This window comes from Mustela nigripes, chromosome 16, assembly GCF_022355385.1.
Source record: "Mustela nigripes isolate SB6536 chromosome 16, MUSNIG.SB6536, whole genome shotgun sequence".
Taxonomy (NCBI): Eukaryota; Metazoa; Chordata; class Mammalia; order Carnivora; family Mustelidae; genus Mustela; species Mustela nigripes.
Genome location: NC_081572.1, coordinates 59729247 through 59750108, shown reverse-complemented (window position 1 = coordinate 59750108; position 20862 = coordinate 59729247). Strand labels below are relative to the sequence as shown.

The window sequence follows — 20862 nt, the reverse complement described above, 5'->3', positions numbered from 1 at the left end:
AGAACCCGCGTCTGTGGTCCCCAGGGTAAAGTCCACTTGGGGGTCGAGGCCTTCTTCCGGTGGGGCGGCCGCCCCTCGCCCAGGCCGCACGCCGCTCCTCCGGGGTCGCCGGGGGATGGTCTTGAACCGGAGCGCCCCCCACCAATCCCCCAGCCTCTCGGGACTGCAGCGCGGGGAGGGCCTGGATCCGCGCCTCCGCGAACCCCCGCCCCGCCCCGTGCGCCCGGGGCCCGCCCCCAAGGCCCCGCCCCCGCTCGGCGCCCAGTCCCGGGGCTCGCGGGCCCGCCCCGCCCTCCGCCCTCCGCCCTCCGCCCGCCCTCCCACCGCCCCTCCGGCGAGCCCGGCCCGGGGGCGGCCAGTCGCAGCCCGCAGCGGCGGAGGATCTCGGCGTCTCCCCGCCAGGCCCGCGCTCGCCCCGTGCGTTCCGCTCGGCCATGGAGCCGGGACCCGAGGCCGAGGAGGCGCGCACGGTGCGGGAGGCGCTGGGCCGCTACGAGGCGGCGCTGGAGAGCGCGGTGCGCGCGCTGCACGAGGACATGCAGGGGCTGCAGCGCGGCGTGGAGCGGCGCGTGGCCGAGGCGCTGCGCCTAGCCGGCCCGCTAGCGCGCACCGTGGCCGACCTGCAGCGAGATAACCAGCGGCTGCAGGCGCAGCTCGAGCGCCTGACGCGGCAGGTGGAGGCTCTGGGGACCGGCCCGTCCCCCGCGGCCGGCACTCCGGGCACGCCCAGCCCTCCGCCCGGGGTCCCCGGCCGCGCGCCCCGCCTGGGCACCGCGCGCTTCGCCAGCCACGCCACCTTCTCGCTGTCCGGCCGCAGCCAGGTGAGGCTCGGGGAGCGCCGGTGCGTGGGCGCCGAGGGCGTGGGGCTGCGCGCCCCGGGGCCGCCCCTCCGCCGCCAGTGCGTACGCCCGCCCGCACGCGTCTGCTGGGTTGGGGGCCGCGGGCCGCAGGCGGCTGGGACTCGGTGTGGGGGTCTGGCCAGCGCTCCGCTGTGGGAGAGGGTCGGAGAAGCCTGCTTGCTGCACCTGTCTCGGGCCCCCTCCTTTCTTTGGAACCAGGCCCTGGTTTGCCCAGAATTTGGTCTCCCTCTCCCCTTTGTCCTGTGACGCTAAGGGCTTAGGCGCTGAGTTAGGGCCCCCGACCATTTCCACATCGCCTGCTCGCCGCGGGCGTATCCGAATGGTCAGCAACCCCCACCTCCATTCACGGCCCCCCGCGTTGCCGCTCACTGAGGCCTGACGGCTCACGTTATTAATTAACCCAGACTGAGAACTCAGGCCCCTTGTGTGTGTGAGCCGGAGGCGAGGAGGACACGATGTGGCTGGGGTCATCTCATTTGGGAACTGGTAGGGGGCTAAGGGATCCGGGGAAACCAGCCTTGAGCAGTCTCTAGCTTCGCGGGGTCAGTGACCAGCAGGGAGTTCATGGGGTGTGTGGTGTGTGTGTGGACCAGTCACTTCTCTGAGCACGGGGCCTCCAGGAGAGGCAGGTTAGAATGTTTCCATGCTGTGTGCAGTGGCCCTTAGGTGGGATTTTCCACTCTGCTCAGGCATGTGCTCTGGGATTGGGTTTCCAGGGTCTGGGTCTGAGCCCTTTGCACCTGCTGCCCCTCCTTGGCTCAATCCCTCATGCAGTCAATCTCCTGTGTGGGCTGGGTTGCCGCCCAGGGGCCAGACGGAGGGGGATCAGCTCAGCGCTTGCCCCAGGACATCCCAGCTGGGTGGGAGATGGCCCCAGATGGCGCAGTGCCAACCGTGTACGGGCAGCCAGAGCCATGTGCCTGCCCAGTGGGTATCCCGGGAAGCCTGTGCCTGACAGAGGCCCAGGGATTGCCGCTGCTCAGGCAGGTGGAGGTGGGACAGGGCTGTGCACGCAGGCTTGGCAAACCCAAAGGCACTGCCTGGCCAGAGGGGAGCCTGATGGGAGTGAGAGGGGGAGGGTGAATTGTGAGGGCCCTCTGGGTGCTGGCTAAGGGAACCAGGCTTTGTCCCTGGGGGCAAGACCTTCCTCAACCATGGGGGGTGGCAGAGCCCCCAGGCGGGCCAGTGATCTGTGCAAAGTGTCTGCAAGTACAGATACAGTTAATTCTGTCCCATGAGCACAAAACACGATACATCCATGGCATACAGTCACCACTGTGAGCTCGCACGTGCTTAATAAACTGTGTCATCGGCCGTTTTTGAAGTTGTGTTCTGACACACACTCAATGGAAGCAGCTGCCCGAGGTTTCAGAAAAATAATGTCTGCGTCATGCGTAGATGAGCGTGCATGTGCACATGCTTGCTCATACACATGTCAGGGGGCTCTCCAGTCATCTGCCTCAGTGGGAATCGGCCAGAGGTGAGCTGGTCCTCTTGGATATGGGGGTGGTGGGTGAGGGGTGCCGGGCAGAGAGGGACAGGGTCTTCCCACTAGCCATCTGCAAGCTCCTGCAAGGACGGATGGCAGGGTGGAGGGCGGCTGGAGACAGGGTGGGTTAAGGTGGGACAGCCCCAGGAGAGAAGACAGCCTGAACGGGGGCAGGGCTAGGGGCATGGGGACCAGGGGCTGCCTTGGGGCAAGGTCTGAAAGGGGGAGTCCGCATGGTGAGGTGGCGTTTGGGCACAGACAGGAGCCTGCCCGGGGAGCTGCTGGGTCACAGCTCTGCTGGGGTCATGCTGCATGGGCGGGTCTGGGGGACATCTAGGGGACACTGTCCCAGAGCAGGTGGAGCCACAGATCTGGGGTGCCAAGGGCAGTCGAGGGTGGACATCAGGGAGACACCAGGCCAGAGTTGGCCGTTGAAGGTGGCAGCGGGGGAGGGCTGCAGGGCAGAAGGAGAAGGTGAGGCAGGAGCCCTGGGTGATGAGCAGGAGATGCCAGGGCCCCCGAAATCTCAAGGCTGGGGTCACGGGCCAGCAGGGCCGCTGTGGCTCTTCAGGGATGGGGACGGACACCCAGCTGGAACGGGGGTTGCGGGCCTCAGAAAGACGAACATCACTGGGTGGAGGACGGGGGGGGGGTTCCATCGGGGGGCGCAGCTCCCCCTTGCCTGGCTTCAGAAGCGCTGGTCCCCACTGCTGACGAGCGCGGACCCGTTGCTGGCAGCAAAAGGGGCTGTGCGGAGCCGCGTGCACGTTCATGTGCGCTCATATAGGGGAATGAGCAGCTCTGGCCTGCACAGTGTGCCCCGTCCTGCACGGGGAGTCGGCTTCAGGCTGGGCACGGGGCTGCCCCTTGTCTCTCACACCCCGTGTCAAGAGGGGAGGGTTACGGGTTACCCCACCCCTCTGTAATCAGCCAGATTTGGAGAGCCTTTTGCTTTCTGCTGTTTCAAACTGGGGGTTTGTAGGTGTTGGAGGTGGGTCCTACTTAGCGTAGAAATGGACCCTGAACCTAATGGGGGAAGAGTGGGTTAATCTACTTCCCAGTGCACACACTTTGGCCTTGCTAGGTAGTGAGAGGACAGAGCTGTAGCCAGGGAAGGTCTGAGAGGAGGGAGAGGGCCGGACATGCGTGGGAGCAACCAGGGTGGACTTCCCGTAGGAGGCCCCAGTCCCTGGAGCAGATGGGAGCTGCTCTGGTCACATCCACTCTGAGGCCTTTTTCTGTATCTAAACCAAGGGGGATGGGGCTGGGCAGGTTGGGTGGGCCCCTTGTGCTGGGTGGACTGGGTTCTTCAACAGCGACATCCGCCGGCAGGGGCCTGTGGTGGATGGCAGCTGCCTGAGGCCAGGCCGGAGTTGTTCCCTGGAAGGGTCCCGGGCCGAGCCGGAGCCACGGCGTTCTCTCGAGGTGGTGGCGGGAGAGGCCCTCAGGGACAGCTGCCGGGAGCTCCGGTCCAGGCCCGCCTACGAGAGAAACCAGACTCCCTTATCTGCCTTCCTCTCCCAGACGCCTGTGTGATAGCAGAGGTCGCTGCTTTCGGGAGGCCTGCATTGGGACGGAGTCTTGAGAACCGAGTGTGGGGGAAGGAGGGGGGAGCAGCAGTCCTAGAGGGGGGGGCGCGCTGGTCACTCCAGGGCTGCATGCGGGCTAAGGGTGTGGAGGGTCAGGCAGAAAGGAGAACACCCCAAATGTGCCCACCCTCCTAAAAGTGTTTCCAAACTTCCCAGGGAGAGGACTGTCCCCAGAGACCCTGAAATCACTTGCCCTGCGGCCCTGCCCCCGTGAATGTCCTCAGCCCTGGACTCCCAGACAGGGGCCTCCGTCCCCGTCACACAGAGCCCAGGTGGGGAACTCCGCAGGACCAGTTCCTGTCCCCAGGGCTCCCCATGGGGCTGAGGCAGGCTGACCCCGATGCTGGGAGAGCCAGCTGGAGGCCCCAGGGTGTGCTTGGGGACCCCGGCAAGGGCTCGCTCCAGCCCAGCTCCTTGGTTTGAGGCTCGGTGCACAGAGGTCCTGCTGGGGAGCTTACTCCATCATTACCCCCGTCTCCTCTCCCTAATTAGACTAAGGTCCAGTGGGGGCCAGGGGTCCATCCTGCCCCAGGCTCAGGGGATAAGTTCATGCTGAGCTGTCCTCTGTTTTCTGGAAGGCTGGAGCACTTTGTGGCCAGTCTTGGGTTGGGTTGGGAGACCTGGGTCCCAAACCTTGGGTCCGCCGCTGCCTATAGTAGGACGGGATTTAGGCTTCTGGGTCATGTGATGATGGGGTGGAGGGTGGGCTCCGAGGAGTCCGTTGGCCTGGGACATGGGTAGAGCACAGCCCTTTCCTCGAGGGAGGGGCAGGGGACCCGGGGGGTCTGGGCTCGGCCCCCACCCTGGCTGCAGTCTGGCTGAGACCCCTTGATGGGAATCTGGCTGGTCCAGAGCTCGTTTCCTGTCTGGTGGTGGCGGCCGGTTCCCTGGGGCTTCACAGGGGTGGGGGACCTGCGACATGCAGGAACAGGCGTCTGGGGGCCCCCCCATAAAGACCCACATTCCTAAGAAATGGTTTCACCATCAGCCTGTCCCTCCAGGCTCCTACCTGGACCTGTGGCACCGGTTGGACCAGAGTAGGGTGGGTGGGGGGACATGGAGACCCCAGAGCGGAGTTGGCCCTGCTGACAGGTCGGGGCTGGGGTTCAGGGTGGACGGGTTGTTTCTCCTCCCCCTGCTGAGTTGGCTTCAGATCAGCCCACAGGTGCCTCTGCGGGTGCTCCCAAGTGCCCCCCGCCTTTTGCACTGCACCCGCAAGGGGGCCTGATCCTTCCCCCGCCCTCCTGAGTCAGGAGCTGAGGGGTCACCCGAATTCTGGCCTTTCTCACTTCTGCGGACCCCACCTGCAGAGGGTCCCCTGTCCCACCGCATCCACCTGGAAGAGCCCCTGTAACTGCTCTGTCTTCTGGCACAACCAGCGTTTCCACCGGCTTCTCTCCCCACCAGCCCGATTCAGTCCCTGAGCTCACCAGCAAGCTCTTCTTCCGTGAACCCAGCATGAAGGGTCTAGAGCTCATCGCCACCTTCTCCTTGACCCCAGACCACCCATGGGTGCTGTGGCACACCTGCCTCCTTGGTTCCCATGCTCCCACCTCCCCCTGCCTGTCTGGCTACTCCCCTCTGAGATGCTGCTTCTCTCCACCCCAGGCCCCATGCGCCCCGGGCGTCTGTTCCTCCGCTGTGCTGGGGAGGCAGGACTCCTGCTCCACCTGGTCCTCCATCCTTCCTCTTCAGCTGCGGGCACAGACACCAAGCCGTCTCCTGACCTCGTGTCCCCGCTGCCCCAGGCTCACCTTACACTCCATGTACCCCAGACCCAGATCCTTCCGTTCCCACCGACACTCCCCTCTTCCTCCTGGACACTCTCCACTAGGATCCAAAGCCCAAGCTCTGAAGAGGCCTCGTCCCTCCCCATCCTCCACCTTCTCTCCCTCCCCCCAAAGCTCTGGTCTTGCCTTTGCAGCCTGGGCCTGTGTCCCCTCCCTCGGGGCCAGCACCAGGGGCTGCGCGGTGTGTCTCCTGCTGCTGGATCAGAGTGCTCTGTACGTGGAAGCCTGTTTCTGCAGACATGAGTCGCTCCGCCGGGAATGGCCTCCCCTCCTCGTCTGCCGGGCTTACTCCAGACTTGGCTTGGGAAGGCCTCCCAGGCCCACTGGGCTGGAGGAAGTTTGCCGGAGGCATGACTGTCAGGCTGGCTTGGTGGTGTGTGCTCCAGGTCCTGGGTCCCCCACCCGCCCGACCCCGACTGACAGAGTGGCCGCCACTAGCCCTCGCTGTGGGAGCAGCTGAGTCTGGGGCCCGGGATGGGTTTTGTTAGTCGTCTGGGAACCTTGCAGACCATGAGACAGCCTGGAAGTGTCGGGGAAGGGGACGGTCAGCCTCTCCAGGTGCCCAGTGTGGCCCCTGAGGAGAGGCCTGGTAGTGGTCGGCCTGGATCCCCTTCCTGCCAGGCTACCCCCGGGTCTGGGCCTCCACGTGACCCTCCCTGTGAGAAGGGCAGGGTCCCGGTGGAGGAGAATGTTCCTCCAGCCACAGATGTCAGGGGGTCTTCACGTGTGACCGAGGACGGCCCCTTCTCTGAGCCCCTGGGTTCTGTCGAACAGGCTAGCATGCCTGTGGGAGGCAGAAGCACGTTGGTTTAAGCACCAGGCCCAGAAAAAGGTCCTGACGCCTGTGGGACGCTCAGAGGGGACTCGTGGAGCTGCCTCCGCCTCCAGCAGGGAAACGGAGACCTGAAGGGGCTGATCTGAGTCGAGCAGCATGGCGGTCGGTGGCGCGGCTGGAACACCAGGCCCCCAGGGGCTTTTGGGGTCGGCTCTGCTGCTGTGTGGAGGGAAGAAGGGGCCCCGAGGAACCAGGCAGTCCCCCCGCTCCGGGCACCTGGGCACTTCATAGCTCTGGGTCTAATGAAAGTCCTCGGTGCCCTGTGCCCGACGTTGGCCCAGAGGACCTTGTGCTTCTGGTTTTGGCAGCCCTTGGCTGGCAGGTCCGGCTAGCACGAACGGGCCTGCCCGGCCTGGGGTGCTGGCTCTCGGGGCCTGGGGAGTGGTCTGGAGAATGCCGGGTCACCTTATACATGGCTCCTTACCTTTTGTCCCTGGCACTCTGGGCACGTCTGCCTGGCTGGACCCCAGGGGTTGCGTGGCGGGGGCTGGGTGTACTCCAGCCTGCCGTGGGACCTGGGCCCACTGCGGTATCTTCTGGGGGCTGCCTCTCAAACGTGTGGGTTGTTTGGCCCCAGAATGAGGGGGCCCTTTAGACAGTGGTCTGCGGGGGGGCAGCGGGCCCTGCCTGATGGGGCTTCCTTGGGCGTGTGTCTCTGCAGAGCCTGGACCACCAGGACGAAGCCGGCGAACCAGAGGCGCGGAAAGCCTCGGACGTCATCGAGAACGGGCACCAGCCAGGGGGAGGTAGGGGCAACGGCACGGGACGGGGGGGGGGGGGGGGGCGTGGGTTGCCTTTGTGCCCCGCCAGCGCTTGGCTGGGAGGGGTCCTGAACCCGGACCCCAGCAGCTAGAGAGACTGTCAGGGGGCGGCTTTGCTCAGGGTGAAGCAGAGCTTTCTAAACACAGAGGGAAACGGGCGCTCTCGGGAGGTGTTGAGCTCCCTGTTTCCCGAGGAGTGCGGCTGGGGCTGAGCGCTCGTCCAAGCGGCGAGCAGTGCAGTGGCTGACGGGCTGCTCATGCTTACTGAGCTGACTCTGAGGGCAGTTTGGAACAGACATAAAGTCTGGTTGGAGCTTTGAGGTGTCTGCAGAAGAGGGAGGTCAGGGAGGCCTTCCCGGAGGAGGTGAGAGGGGAGGTGCAGGGAGGCTAGAGTGCTCCTGGGGCGTCTGAGTCGGCTTGGATGCCTGGCTGACCTGCCCCCTGCCCCCATGGTCACGTGTTCCAGGTCTGGGTGAAGGACCCCCGGAAACTGCCCAAACCTTCCCGGCTCCAGAGCCTCCGAAGCCGCGTCCCGTGAGCCTCTCGTTGCGGCTGCCCCACCAGCCCGTCACAGCCGTCACACGGGTCTCGGAGAGGTTCTCCGGGGAGACCTCGGCCACAGCTCTCTCACCCACGTCTGCTGCCGTCCTGGGGGTGCCCAGCCTGAGCCCCAGTGAGCCCACCATGGCCTGGACTCCCGGTCCCAGTGGTAGGAGCAAGAGAGCAGGGCCTGGGGGCAGACCCCACCCCAAGGTGGAGGGCGGGCAGGGCGCAGAGGTGGGAGCTTGTCAAGAGACCCAGAAAAGCTGGGGCGGCACTGCAGCCCCACCCCGGCCCCCACCACTACCCCCTCCCCTGGCCTTTCCATGCGGCCCATCCCTGTCTGACTGAGGCACGCCCCATGGCTGTCATCAGGCGGAGCTGCGGGGAGAAGGTGGTTTGCACCCCTGCACAGTCTGGCATGCTTCCCCGGGTCTGGCCTGTGGTCAGGCTGTCGGTGGTGGTCCCGGGGCAGGGCTTCCAGAATGAGGGTTTGGGAATGAAGTGTCTGCTGCAGATGCAGCGGCCCGGGAGGCCTGGGCCCTCAAATGCAGGGTGGGGACCTGTACCAGCCCTTTTGTGTCCTTGCTTTACGTTCCCAGCTTCCTGTCCCTCAACTGCTGGCCGAGGTGGGGCCGGGAGCCTGGGGCAACTTCCTGTCCGGGGAGCGATGCTGGGGCCGGGAGGGGCCGGCGGTGGGACCGCCCTGCACCCAGGCCTACTTGTCTTCTCTCCCCGTCCAGCAGAGAAGAGCCCTTGTGTCCCGCGGTCTGGTGCCGGCCGTGCGGCAGCACTGACAGGCAGGGACGGCGACAGGTGGGTCTCGTCCCCGCCCCCACGGCGAGCCAGGGTCCAGAGCCAGGGCAGCCGGGGAGGCGGGGCAGCTCTCCCCCTGCACCCTGCACAGTCTTGCTTGGAGAAACGTGGCGGCGGCTGTTTCTATGTGGACGCCTCAGATCAGGGCCTGGCGAGGCTGGGAGGGTCATCTCAGGCCCACAGAGCATGGAGGGAGGGAGGCAGTCTGCACCCCGCTGGCCAGGCTATCTCCGCTGGGTGGTTCCCGCCGCCTGCTCGGGATGGAGGAGGCACCTGGAGAGGCCCCTGGGCTGCGGCAGGTGTGTGGGCCCCCCCACCGCCCCGGGTGCAGGCCTCCTCCTGGCTCCCCCAGGCCAGCTAGACGGACACTGGAGCTTGGATGGGGGCGGTGGGGCTCAGCTTTTCTTGTAATCATAAAGGGAAATTGTGACTTTCTGGCACACGGTTGAGGAGGAAACAAAGAGGGTCTTATCTAGTGGTGGGCGGGCTGGGCCCCGTGGGGCTGGTCTGGGGTACCCCCGCCCTGCCCGCCCCAGGACCTGGCACCTGCTGAGGGGGCTGCTCTCTTGGGTGTGCGGCTTGGACAGAGGCTGGATCCCAACCAGCTCGGCAGGGTGGGCCTGGAGCCTGCGGGGCTTCCTCTGTCCCTGCTGCTTCCCCTGCCGCCGTCACTGTCACTTGTGGGGTGAGGGTGGGGGGCTGAGGCCGTGGGGGCCTGGTGTTCCTGACACGTGGTTCTCTCCTCAGCCCACCCCTGGCAACGCCGCCCCGGTCGCCCCCATCCCCCCCGCCGCCAGCCACGGCCCAGGCCCGGCGCAGGGAGCTGGTGAGGTCGCAGACGCTGCCCCGCACGTCGGGGGCACAGGCCCGGAAGGCCTTGTTTGAGAAGTGGGAGCAGGACACCGCGGGCAAGTACGGACACCTGACCCAGAGTGGGGCCCGGCCCTGTTCCCGTGACGAGAGCCCCTCTCCTGCCCATTCTGGGGGTGCCCCAGGCGGCCCTCTGTCACCCTCCCTTGGTTTCTGGGCACGACAGGGATTCCCAGGGGAACGGTGGCGGGCACCCTGTCCCTCGCAGAGACAGAGCTGGTGTTTGCGAAGGTATCCAGCAGTCAGCCTGACCTGCCGTGTGCAGGGTGGGGCCAGGCCTGTGTGGTGAGGACGCCTCTCCCGTCCCGACGGCCTCCTACCAGGGAGGGAGGCGGAGGCAGACAGCCCGATCTCGGCTGCTAGGGAGTGTTCTTGGGGTACAGATGAGGACCCCTCTCTGGTTAGGAAGGAACCCTGTCAGTGAGTGTGGCCTCAGGGTGGCTGGGATGAAGGGAAGGGGGAGCTGCGGACAGCGGCCTTAGGCCTTGAGGGCTCGGGGGTCCTGATTTCCAGGCTGGGGTATAGACAGGAACTTGGGGGCTGGAGGGAGGACCGACCTGCGGACATTGTCAAGGGAGGTTCTCCCTGGGGGAGCAGAGCCGGCGGGGACATGCTCCTGGGGGCGTGGGATCACCGGGGAGCCCCGGGCCTGGGGGGAGGAGGAGGAGGGCCCCCCTGCAGGCTGCACCCTTCGCACAGGGGCAAAGGCGAGGCACGGGCCAAGCTGAAGCGGTCCCAGAGCTTCGGGGTGGCCAGCGCCAGCAGCATCAAGCAGCTCCTGCTGGAGTGGTGTCGCAAGAAGACGCTTGGCTACCAGGTGAGCTGGGTTCCGCCCCAGCCCGGGGTCCCCTCGGGGGCCAGGGCGTGGGGGTGGGCTGGAGTCCCGGCTTCCCCAGGGGCCAGGGTGCCTCTGGGGCCGGGGCATAGGGGTGGGCTGGAGTCCTGGCCTTCCCCGGGGGTTGCTGGCCGCCCACAGCACGTGCTCAGAAACCCTGGGGCTCCTGAGGCTGGACCTGTGCACCTGACCGGCTGGGGTCTGGTGGCTGTGACTTCTTGCTGACCTGGTGGGCGCTGGGAGGGGCAGCCTGTGGGGGAGCCGTGCGCCCACTCACCTCCCTGTGTTGACCCCTGGCCGCCTGGAAGCATGTGGACCTGCAGAACTTCTCCTCCAGCTGGAGCGACGGGATGGCCTTCTGCGCCCTGGTGCACTCCTTCTTCCCTGACGCCTTTGACTACGGCGCCCTGAGCCCGGCGCAGCGGCAGAAGAACTTTGAGCTGGCCTTTACCATGGCTGAGTGAGCATGGCGGGTCCCGAGCGGGCGTCGGCCCTGGGGTGGGGGTGCCGCAGGCAGGCTGGGTGCGAGGCCCTCCACTCTGCTCACCTCCTGCACCACCCGGGAGACGCTAGTCTGGGGGGTCGCCCAGATTCGTTGTGGAGCTGCCGCTTGGCTCGTCGCACCTGCCCTTCCTGCTGGGTGCCTGGCCCTGCCGTGTGGTCTGGGGGCCGCGGGGTGGGGTCTCCCAGGGCACCCCACCTGTTCTTTCGGGGTGGGCGGGGAGATTCCGTTGCTTTGGGGCGAGCAGGAGATAGAAGGTCTGCCTGGGAGACATCTTAAGAGCTTCTCTGACAAGTCGATCATGCTTCTCTAATGCTGTCCTGGCATCTGATACGAAATTGTCTACTTCCCGGAGACCCACTCTCTGCAAGGAGGCTGGGTGGGGCAGAGTCTGGGGTGTCCCGTCTGGGATTCCTGTCTGGGATGTGGTGGTTGACTCGAGGTGGCACGTGGGGCATCAGGGCTCCAGTGGGGGTGCAGGCAATTCCCTGGGCTGGTCTGCCTGTGTTCTCGGGGGGCTGGAGAGTGGCTGCAGGGACAGAGTAGTAGATGCACCAGCTCCCAGTGGCCGGGGGGCAGGGGCTGGGGGAAAGGGCTCTGTCCGCACATTGGGGCCTCCTTTGGCTGGACACCATCAGGGGGCAGAGGGTGGGGCAGCCTGGGGACAGTGGAGGATGTTTAGGGCTACCAGATGCTCAGTTTCCAGGAATTAAGGGGCAGAAGGTCGGAGGGAAAGAAGCCCCCCCGCAAAGCCAAGTTTCCTGGAGGGCACGTTTCTCTCTCGCGGGGCAGCCTCTGTGCCTGCTTACATCAGGCCCCAGCAGCCTGCGTGTTCCCAGTGCCCTGAGCAGGGGTAGGCCTCACTCCAGGCCTGGACCCTGGACCTGGCCAGGGACGGGTCCATGGGTCCCGCCAGAGCTGAGGGGCTGGAGCTCTCCGGGGCTGCCGGCAGCTCCTGCTCGGGGGGGCATGATGGAGACGGCAGCTACCAGCTTCGTGGCAGAGCTGTCGGAATGTTGGTACTGCCCTGTAGTGTGGTCTCGGGTGACATGCTTGGACTCGGGGTCCCAGGAACTCCGTGTATCCTTCCAGAACCTTCCCTTTCTTGGCTGTTTGGTGTAGCTGTCATCCTAATCACAGAGGCAGCTCTGGAGGGAGTGTGTTATGCAACCGGACCCAGACGGCGGGAAGCAGAGCCAAGGGGGCCGGCCGGTGTTGGGGAGGGCGCCTCGCTGGTGGGAGCCCAGGAATGGTGGCCCTCAAAGTGCAGACTCGGGGCGTGTGGGGCGCATGCGGCCCCCGGGGTTCTCTTTCATCAAGACCAGGGGGCCGTGCCCTGGGCCAGGCTGGGCGGAATGGGGAGAGGGGCCCTGGGCCACTGGGAATGCAGCCCCCCTCACCCACCCCAAACCCCGCAGCCAGAGCCGGAGCAATCGGAGGCTGCGCTCTCCCCGCAGGAGGGGTGGGCTCCTGGAGCCTCTAGACTTGGACACACTTTTCCTCTACTCCCAGCCTGGGGGTGAAATGCCGTACGCTCCGGGTTCTTCACTCCTCCTCCCCAGAGCGGGTGGAGGGGCCGCAGCCTGGCCTTGCCTCCCTGCGGCCTGAGCCTGCTTGTGACGGGGGAGGGGAGGATGGTCGGCCTGTGGCCTTGAGCTCTTGGTGGCCGGGGGTAGGGGGCTTGTTGGGCTCTTCTGCGGCCTTGAGGGGCGGGGGTGCAGCTTGTTCAGGGCCTGGGAAGGGGTCTCCGCTGGGGGTCCTGTGGGAGGTGACCTCACAGGTGCAGTTTGGGTCACCTGGTTCTGTGGGCAGCAGGCTGGCCAGGAGCGGGTGGGGTGCGATGGAGGGTACACGGGCTCCTCGGACGCGGGGGCACCTCCCGTCGGGGAGCGTTTCCAGACCCTTCCACAAGCAAGGGCCAGAGAGGCACAGCGGAGGCTTGGGAACCTGTGTGGGGCCAGGGTTGGTGCTGCCCCTCGTCCCAGTAGGGGACCGACAGCCCAGAGACTCCTGCGGCCTCATATGCCAGCAATTCCGTGTTGACAGCAGCGCGAGCTCCCTTGTTGGACAGGCCTCTGGGGCTTGGAAGGCGGGAACACCAGCCCTTTTTTGGAGGTGGCTGCAGTGGGTGGGGGCACGGTGGGGGGTCCCCTCTGCACCCCACCCCCACCCGGGGCCCCCTCTCCACACCAGCCCCACCCCTAGCCGTGGATCAGGGCAGGCCCAGGGCCGGGTGCGTGGCCGCGGCTCCCACATGCCCTGTGGGGAACGTGTCCTTCTCTCCGGTTACCGTGTGTCTCCAAAGCCAGTTGGGAGGCGGTCGCCCGCGCTGGGCATCTGCATCTAGAGAAGCCTTAAGTAAAAATAACCCCGTGCCCCTCCTCCACGTCCCTCCTGGGCCAGCCCGTGCTGATGGAGGATCTGGGTAGAGCTGGACTGGCAGAGTCGGAACCAGCCCCAGGCAGAGTGCGGCCTCGGGAACTCATTAGAAAATGGTCGTCCTTCATCCTTTGGACGCGTCTACGGTGTCTGAGTTCTTGCGGCGAGCTGGTGTCGCCTTTTACCAGAGCGGTTTATGGATGTGTCCATTGGGCCTCAGCTCTTCAGAAAGAGCCAGGGGGGCCTCGAGTATTTTGAGACTCATGTATTTTTGTAAAAATCAGTACCGATCATCATTTCCTCTTACCATATTCTGATTCTGAAATTTCATTCAGCTCCTAGGAGACTCTATGTGACCATTGTGGCTGGTGGGGTGGGGCCTGGGGCCCTGGTGGTTGGCAGGGGAGCCGGGACCTTGCCCACGGCTTCTCGTCGAAGGCCGGGGAGGCCTTCATCCCTATCCTCACCACCACCCTGATGGGGAAGCCCTGCTGTCTGGGCAGTGTAGCCCGTGGTGGGAGCCTCGGGAGTGCAGACGGGGGTCAGCACTCTCTCCCTGCACGGGCTGGAACACGCCGCCGTTCTGGGCGCCCTCTGGTAAGAAGGCAGGGAGGACGTTAGAAGCAACGCAGACATGGTCCCTGGTGCCCTTGGAGCTGTTTAGTCTTGTAGAAAGACACGATAGGGAGGTTCTCGGAAGGTTCTCTTCTGGCAGGAGATGTGGGGAAAAGTCAGGCTGAGAATGCACGTGTGGGACGGATAGGTAGGAAGGACGCAGAGGCGAAAAAGCCTACGTGTGAGGGGAACTTTCCTGGCCTTGGGGCAGAGAGGGCCAGCCGAGTAGGGCCACCGCAGAAAGAGCTGCTTTCCTGTCCCCAGTGCTTGGGGGCTGGCACTCTGTTCTCTTTCCAGGCTGACAGTCAGGATTTCAAGATGGCTCTCATCTAACTTGGGGGCTGTGGACCCCGTGTCTGGGGGATGGCCCGGCAGACGTGCCGAGGTGGGAAGGCCTTGGGTTCGCAATGCTTCCCCACCAGCAAAGCAAACCCTTCCCCACAGGCCTGCCCTTGGTCAGAGCTCACACTTCACTGACACGGAGCTCCGACCTGGCCCGCCAGGGACACCATGGAGCCCTGCCCGGGACCAAGCCCCCCATCACCTCATGAAACCACTGGGTTCCCTCACAGGGACCCACTCCAAACCAAGGGGGAGGCGGCAGTGGGCCCCAGGACAGATGTCTGTGTTTCACTCTGATCTTTGGGTTCTGAGAGGAGGCTGGTGTCCGGCCAGCATGCAGGGCAGGGCCCCGAGCTTGTATCCCAGTCCCGGGCGTGGGACCAGGGAAGGGCCATGGGAGGCACCAGCACTGGCCCGCCGGCCCCAGGGTACCAGCATGGGATGGGGGCACGAGTTGCAGAGCCAGCCTCCAAACCCAGCTGCTCAGAGTCCAAATTCTAACCAGCTGTCCCGTCCATGTGCATGCTCCTTAAATTGAGCGCCATGACAGAAATGACAAGTACCGCTGGTGTTAATTAACCATGCTGTTTGGGGGCACAGAGAGCCCCGCTGCCTGGTGCAGGGTGGTCGGAGCCTGGGAGAAGGGAAGTGTCTTTCTTACCCCAAGTCAGTAAAGAAGGGGCCAGGTCGTGAACCCTGACAGTCATGTACTTGTTCACGGGGGAGGAGGCGGGGACCTCGGGACCATGAACCCCGCCCCACCACAGAGGGACGGATGCTGATAGCACCAGGTGTGGGCGTTTGAGCCCAGTCAGTGCCATGATTCCTGTGCCCTGGGCAGCATGGGTAGCAGTTGGAGGGACCAACAGTCTGAAGACTGGCGCTGACCCCTGTCACTGTGGGTGCTGCCCCGGGGGCTGGGGACAGCGGGGAGACCCCTCTCTTTCCAGCCCAGAGAACTCCCAGCTTCCCCTCTACACCAGGCCCCAAGGCTAGACCAGTGTTCCTGAGTGTGTGTGGCCCCGGGGGCCTGGAGGCCATGAGGGGGTCGTAGGCCACTTCCTGGCCTTGGCCTTGGGACCCGTCAGCCAGCAGGTGGTGAAACAGGGTGCCTGAGTTAAGCAGGGTGGAGGAGGGTGAGAAACCAGCATCTGGGGGAAATCTCGGGGGCAGAGGGCACCTTTGTGAAACCGTGGGCACGTTCGCGGGCGTGGGCCGTGTCTCCCAGCGTGGGTCTCAGACAAGTGTTAAAAGACTGCTAATAGAATTCAGATTCAAACTTATAAGTGCGTTTAGTGAAATTTCCGAGGGAACGTTAATTTCACCGAAGTGTGCATCAAGGCAGTCTGGTGACGTGAGAACCTGGATTGACTCGGTGGCTCCTGGATGCGGGGTCTAGGCAGTGCTGCCTTGGAGGGAGGGACCCTGGGGTCTCCCGGGTCCTGGGAAGGCCCGGGGCGGGGTGGGGGGCGTTCTGTCGGCAGGGCTGCGGGGCCGGCGGGTGGCCGGGACCCTTGCCCTGACAGGGCTTCTGTGTTTCAGGAACCTGGCCAACTGCGAGCGGCTCATCGAGGTGGAGGACATGATGGTGATGGGCCACAGGCCGGACCCCATGTGTGTCTTCACCTACGTCCAGTCACTGTACAACCACCTGCGTCGCTTTGAATGAAGCCCGCGGGGCCTGGCTGGCCAGGGCCGGCCCTGGGAGGAGACTGAGAGGCCGCCCGCGCTCCCCCAGCTGGGTGACCCTGGCGGTCTGGGTGAGAGTGTCGCTGTCCTGTGCCACGCAGCCATTGGCCCACTGTGCCGTTCGACATGGGCACTGTGCGGTGCGTGGGGTGCGGCCGGGGCCTCCCAGAAGAGGGAGGGCTACCAGAGTGCGATTGGTGCTAAGTCATGATCTCCCTTCCAGTAAAAGGCTTGCCTGTGGGTTCTGGAATGCGAGATTGCTTCCCCGCAGGTGACTCTGATACGCTGGCTTCACGGCGTTCTGCAGGTCGCCAGGTGTGTTTTATGACCATACCCAGAGCTCTCTCCGTCCCCATACTAGCGTAGCTTCCTCCCTCTGGGCCTCTACCAGGAAGGCGGGGGGGGACTCTCCGCCAGCAGCCCGACATGAAGACCGCGTCTTGGGAAGAAACTGTCTAATCTCTCCCAGGTCCTGGGCAACAGATGACCTTCAAGTCACCCTGGCTCTCTGGGGAGACGGGAAGGCTGTCGCCTGGTCCCAAGGCGCCCCATCCTGCCCGGGAGGCCCCAAGAGCATCTGGCTAAGAGTGCGCTCTCAGGACCTTAAAGCTTTTAGGGGAGGACAAGGCCCTTTGCGCAGAGAGCTAGTTTTTACTCACATTTTTAAGGGGATTTGCTGCAGGTATCTATGGAAGTCACTGCGCTTGTACCGCTGCCTGTTTGTCCATAAAACGATGTGTCCAGCTTCACTCACGGTTTGTTCTTTCTGTTCCGAGACATGGGCCTTGTGGACGGTAGATCTTTGCTTGCATTTCCCATGAAACTCTGCCCAAATCCCCTCCCCACCCCGAGTCTGCCTCTGTTTCTCCGTCACCGCCTGGGAAGTTGGCAGTCATGTTTGGACATTTGTTGGGACGTCTTTCCTTGCCCCTGCTGCTGTGTGAGTGAGAACTGGGAGTCGCCCTCTGGGCGCTGATGGGTGGGCCAGGGACAGCCACGGCTGGGCTCCACTGCCGTCCCATTGGGAGCACTGGGTCACGTACAGCTGTTTGCGCTAGGTTCTCGCAGAACATCTGTAGAGCCCCCACATGTACCCATTAGCTTATTCAAGACCTTCTCCCAACTGGGATGGATTTTAGGCACAAAATTCTAGAATTCTAGCTTTCTAAGGAGCTGATAGGTCCTGAGCTCATGCGACAAGCTCCAAACGCCAAAGCCTGTGCCTCCTCAGGCTCATATGCGTGGTCCTTGTATGTTTGGGGGGGGGGCAAGAGCTCTCTGGGCACAAGGGGGGACACGGCAGGAGCTCTCTGGGGTGCAAGGGAGGACACAGCGGAACTTGCCAGGAGGGTGAGCAGAAGCTCAGCAGATTCGCCAGTTGGGGCTGAAGTCTTTCTCCGTCCTTTGGTTTTCCCCACAGTGGGAGCTTCTCTGTCTCTCTCTCTCTCTCTCATTCTTGGAGACCCAGGACAGTCAGCCTTCCTGTTAGCAGAGATATGGTGCCTGTTTTTTATTTTTTTATTTCCCAAACTGCAGCTTAGGGTTTTAAGCCTTGAGCCCATTTGGGACACTGGGGCTCTGTGTGAAGTGTTTCTATCTGTTACGGAGCGTTCACACGCGGGACCCGGAGCTCTCCTGAGGCGCACACGGCCCTGCACCTTCGCACGTCCTACGGGGCAGATGCTGCTGGAGTAAGCAGCAGTTTCTCTTACGCTGGAGGCATGGGATGCTTCCTGTCTTAGGCTCAGTGGTACAGACGGGCTGTCCTTAAGGAAGGTTCCGTGATGAGCTGTTCTGTGGCCTTTGGCGGCTCTTATAACCTAGTGGGTTTTCAGCTCGATTCCCTCTAGGACAAAGCCCATGGGTTCCAAGACTGGGCAGGAAAGGCGGGAAGGAGCCCACCTGAGGACACGCGAAGAGCCCGGCGTGAGATCAAGGTCACGTGAACATTCCCTTCTGTGACATCCAAATCCAGCTGCCTTTCCACTGTCCTGCCCATGGCTCCACATTTTTTCTCCTCCCCGGAGAAAATTACTTCTCAGAGTGCTTCTAAGATTCTCCTGCTTTTCCAGATAGAGTCCTTCACCTGGCTTTTGTAAAACGTATTAAGTCTGACCAAATAGGCTTGTGTTTCCACAATGTGAGCGTTTTGCCAGAGCCGAGATGGGCTTCAGCTTCTCTGACAGCTGTTGGGTCATTTCTCAAGGCAGGGAGAGCGTGTCAGGTCTCCGAACATGATACAGCCCAGGCTGGGTAGCGGAGCACGTACAGGCCAGGTGTTTGGGGAACAGTTTGTTAAAGCCAGCAAGTTTCGCAAATGTGCGAGATGTGGAACGTTCTCAGCTTCCCCTGCCGCCACGGCAGGCACCCAGTAACTGGAGGCAAGAAGGGGGCCCTATTTGCAGCCATGCCAGGTCTGTGGGACTCTGGGCGGTTGGGGGGGGCAGCTAAAAATGTGGGTAAAGTTGGTCAGTGTGGGATAGGACATCTTCCCGACCCAGCTGAAGCAGCTTGGGATTGGGTTTCTTGAACCAGTGATGGGTGGTGACCTGATGGCCAGCCTGAGCCCTCCGTGCTCCTCTTCTTAGCCTACCCTCTCCTCTGCACCCCTGTTGATCACGGGCTCCTGCTAAGCGGCGAGGATTCTGAAAGTGGTTATCTGTCCCATCTCCCTTGCTCTTGGAGCCTTTGATCTCTTGTCTCTTAGTTCTTGGTCCTGCTTTGGTGTCAAACAACATTTACTGTCTTCTGAAAGTGCCCATGAGAAATGCCTGTGCTTGCCTCTTCCCTAGAAAGCACTGAACAGGGGGAAACCCCCGGGGAGGTGGGAGCGAGAAGGCTGTGCTCTCCTGGGCATCCCGGCAGCCTGTGTGGGAGGGACATGCGGACCAGGTGGGCCAAAGAGTTGGAAGCCGGCTCGGAGCCAGTAGGGCAGGCGACAGGGCTGGCGGGGGGTGGGGGCAGCAGCGTCTGGGTGTCTCTGGGTGCCCCCAGCCATCCTTCTGGCGGATGCAGGGCCTTTGCGATGGCAGGGCTGCACACTTGTCTTTTATAAGCCCACACGGTCATCACTCCCAAGCATCCCCGGTGTGGTTGACGTCTTAGTGCTGTTGGCAGGGTTGGACCCTCTTCCTGGTGTCCCTGACCCCCCCCACACCTCCCCGCCACCCTGTCTCACTGGCTGTTTCTTCCTGGTCTGCGGCACGGCCTTCTTTCCTGTATCCATCCCTCCTCTGTGCTACTCTGTTCTCGGTCTCCTACATCGGGGCTTCACAACCCCAGGCTGATGCGGGCTTTGGGAGTCAGTGCAGGTCTGTCTGAATGGGGTGTTTCACCTCTGGGTTCCCCTCTAAAATTAGCTCCTTCCCCAGGGCTGGCTAACTCAGCAGATGGCCGCGTCTTCACAACGTGTCGCTCCGCTGGAGTTCTGAAGTCTCCCTGCACCCGTGCACTGCCGACGGGCCGCCCACACTGCCAACACCCTCCCTGCGTGGCATTCACGGAAGGCTTGGGGCAGAGGCCCAAGGTTCCTCTCCTCCTCAGTGTCCTGGAGTATCAGAGGTCTCTCTGCTCCCAGAGCAAACCTCGAGTTTGCAGAAACGTCAGAAGAAGAGTTGGGGGAACGGGTGAGCTCCTTTGTGTGGTTAACACTCTACCATGGGCGTGTTTCTATCTCTGGTTCGCTGGGCCGTGCGGTCATAAGGTCTACCAGCGAAGACTTGAACACGTACCCACCGGGAGCATAAACGTTCCCTCTGCACGCGGTAGATTAGCACCCGTCAGAGATCAGACATGCACGCAAAAAAGTCACGTGAACAGGCTGTGTTCGCGTTTCTCCACTCGTCCCCACTTGGTGTTCGTGGCTGTTCAAAAGTTTAAAAAAAATCGGGGCACCTGGGTGGCTCAGTGGGTTAAAGCCTCTGCCTTCAGCTCTGGTCGTGATCTTGGGGTCCTGGGATCGAGCCCCACGTTGGGCTCTCTGCTCAGCGGGGAGCCTGCTTCCTCCTCTCTCTGCCTGCCTCTCTGCCTCCTTGTGATCTCTGTCAAATAAATAAAATAAAAAAAAAAAAAGTTAAAAAAATAGTTTAAAAAAACTCCAGGGTCAATCCGAGTTCACGCACGACATTCAGTGGCTGCGTCTCCCACGTCTCGATTCAGAACAGTCCCTGCCATTTCGTTTGTTGCCTGTTTTCCATTCGACCCTTTGGCGGAGCCTGGGCTGTGCCCCACGCTGGGTGTTTCTGGAACCTCCTGGACCCCCAGCGGACACCAGTTGGGGAGAAGTATACCCGGCATGGCAGGATGTGAGGAGCTCACACCGTGGGCTTGCTCTGTGTCCGCAGGAGGGCCGATTGCACCAAACGCCTTTGGGCTCTTGACAGATGATTTTTATCATCGGTAGTTGCACTGGCCTCGAAAATGGCAATTTTTAGGTTCTGTGTAAACTCACAAATTCTTGGTGTTTTCCTTGGTTTTGCTCATGGTGTTGTAGTCCTCGGCGTCGTGCTGGCATGGTTCAGGCTCCAACCACTGGCAGATAACAGCTCTGGAACCCTTTCCATGTGTCCCCGCCCATCTCCAAGCACCTCGCTGTTTCCCTCGATGGTGTTCTGGGCTGACCTTTGACCTGAACTTGGACTCAGGCATTGCTTGGAGAAATCCCGGCCTCTTTCAGCCGGAGCTCCTAGGTATCCGTCAGGACACCGGCTCTGGGTGTCCTGCATTGAGGTCCCTTCGGTGACCATAGCTAGGACAGTCGGTGTCAAGACGCCTTCAGGGACAGCAGTCCCTCAATTCAGATCTGACACCGCGGGATTCACCGGTCCTGCTGTCCTGCCCTCCGCTCTGTGCTCACGCTCCGCTCTACATTCTGATTCCCAGCAGTGTCCCTGTAGGGACGCATTTCTTCTACGAGGCACAGCTCAAAGGGTCCCGGTCTGAAGCCGATGC

The 20862-nt window shown here is 63.1% G+C and overlaps 1 protein-coding gene across 2 annotated transcripts; it reads left to right on the top strand.

Annotated features, from left to right (window-relative positions):
• Positions 1-357: 357 nt before the first annotated feature.
• SMTNL2 (smoothelin like 2) lies at positions 358-16661 on the top strand. Of its 2 annotated transcripts, none has more exons than XM_059380869.1 (8): positions 358-821; positions 7225-7309; positions 7791-8033; positions 8611-8680; positions 9428-9592; positions 10250-10367; positions 10694-10845; positions 15766-16661. In XM_059380869.1, the coding sequence occupies exons 1-8, from the start codon at positions 435-437 to the stop codon at positions 15890-15892; spliced, it is 1347 nt and encodes a 448-aa protein (XP_059236852.1). In that variant the 5' UTR covers positions 358-434; the 3' UTR covers positions 15893-16661. The 2 variants fall into 2 exon arrangements, with proteins under 2 accessions (XP_059236852.1, XP_059236851.1); XM_059380868.1 differs by having other exon boundaries at positions 359-821; positions 8608-8680.
• Positions 16662-20862: the final 4201 nt, after the last annotated feature.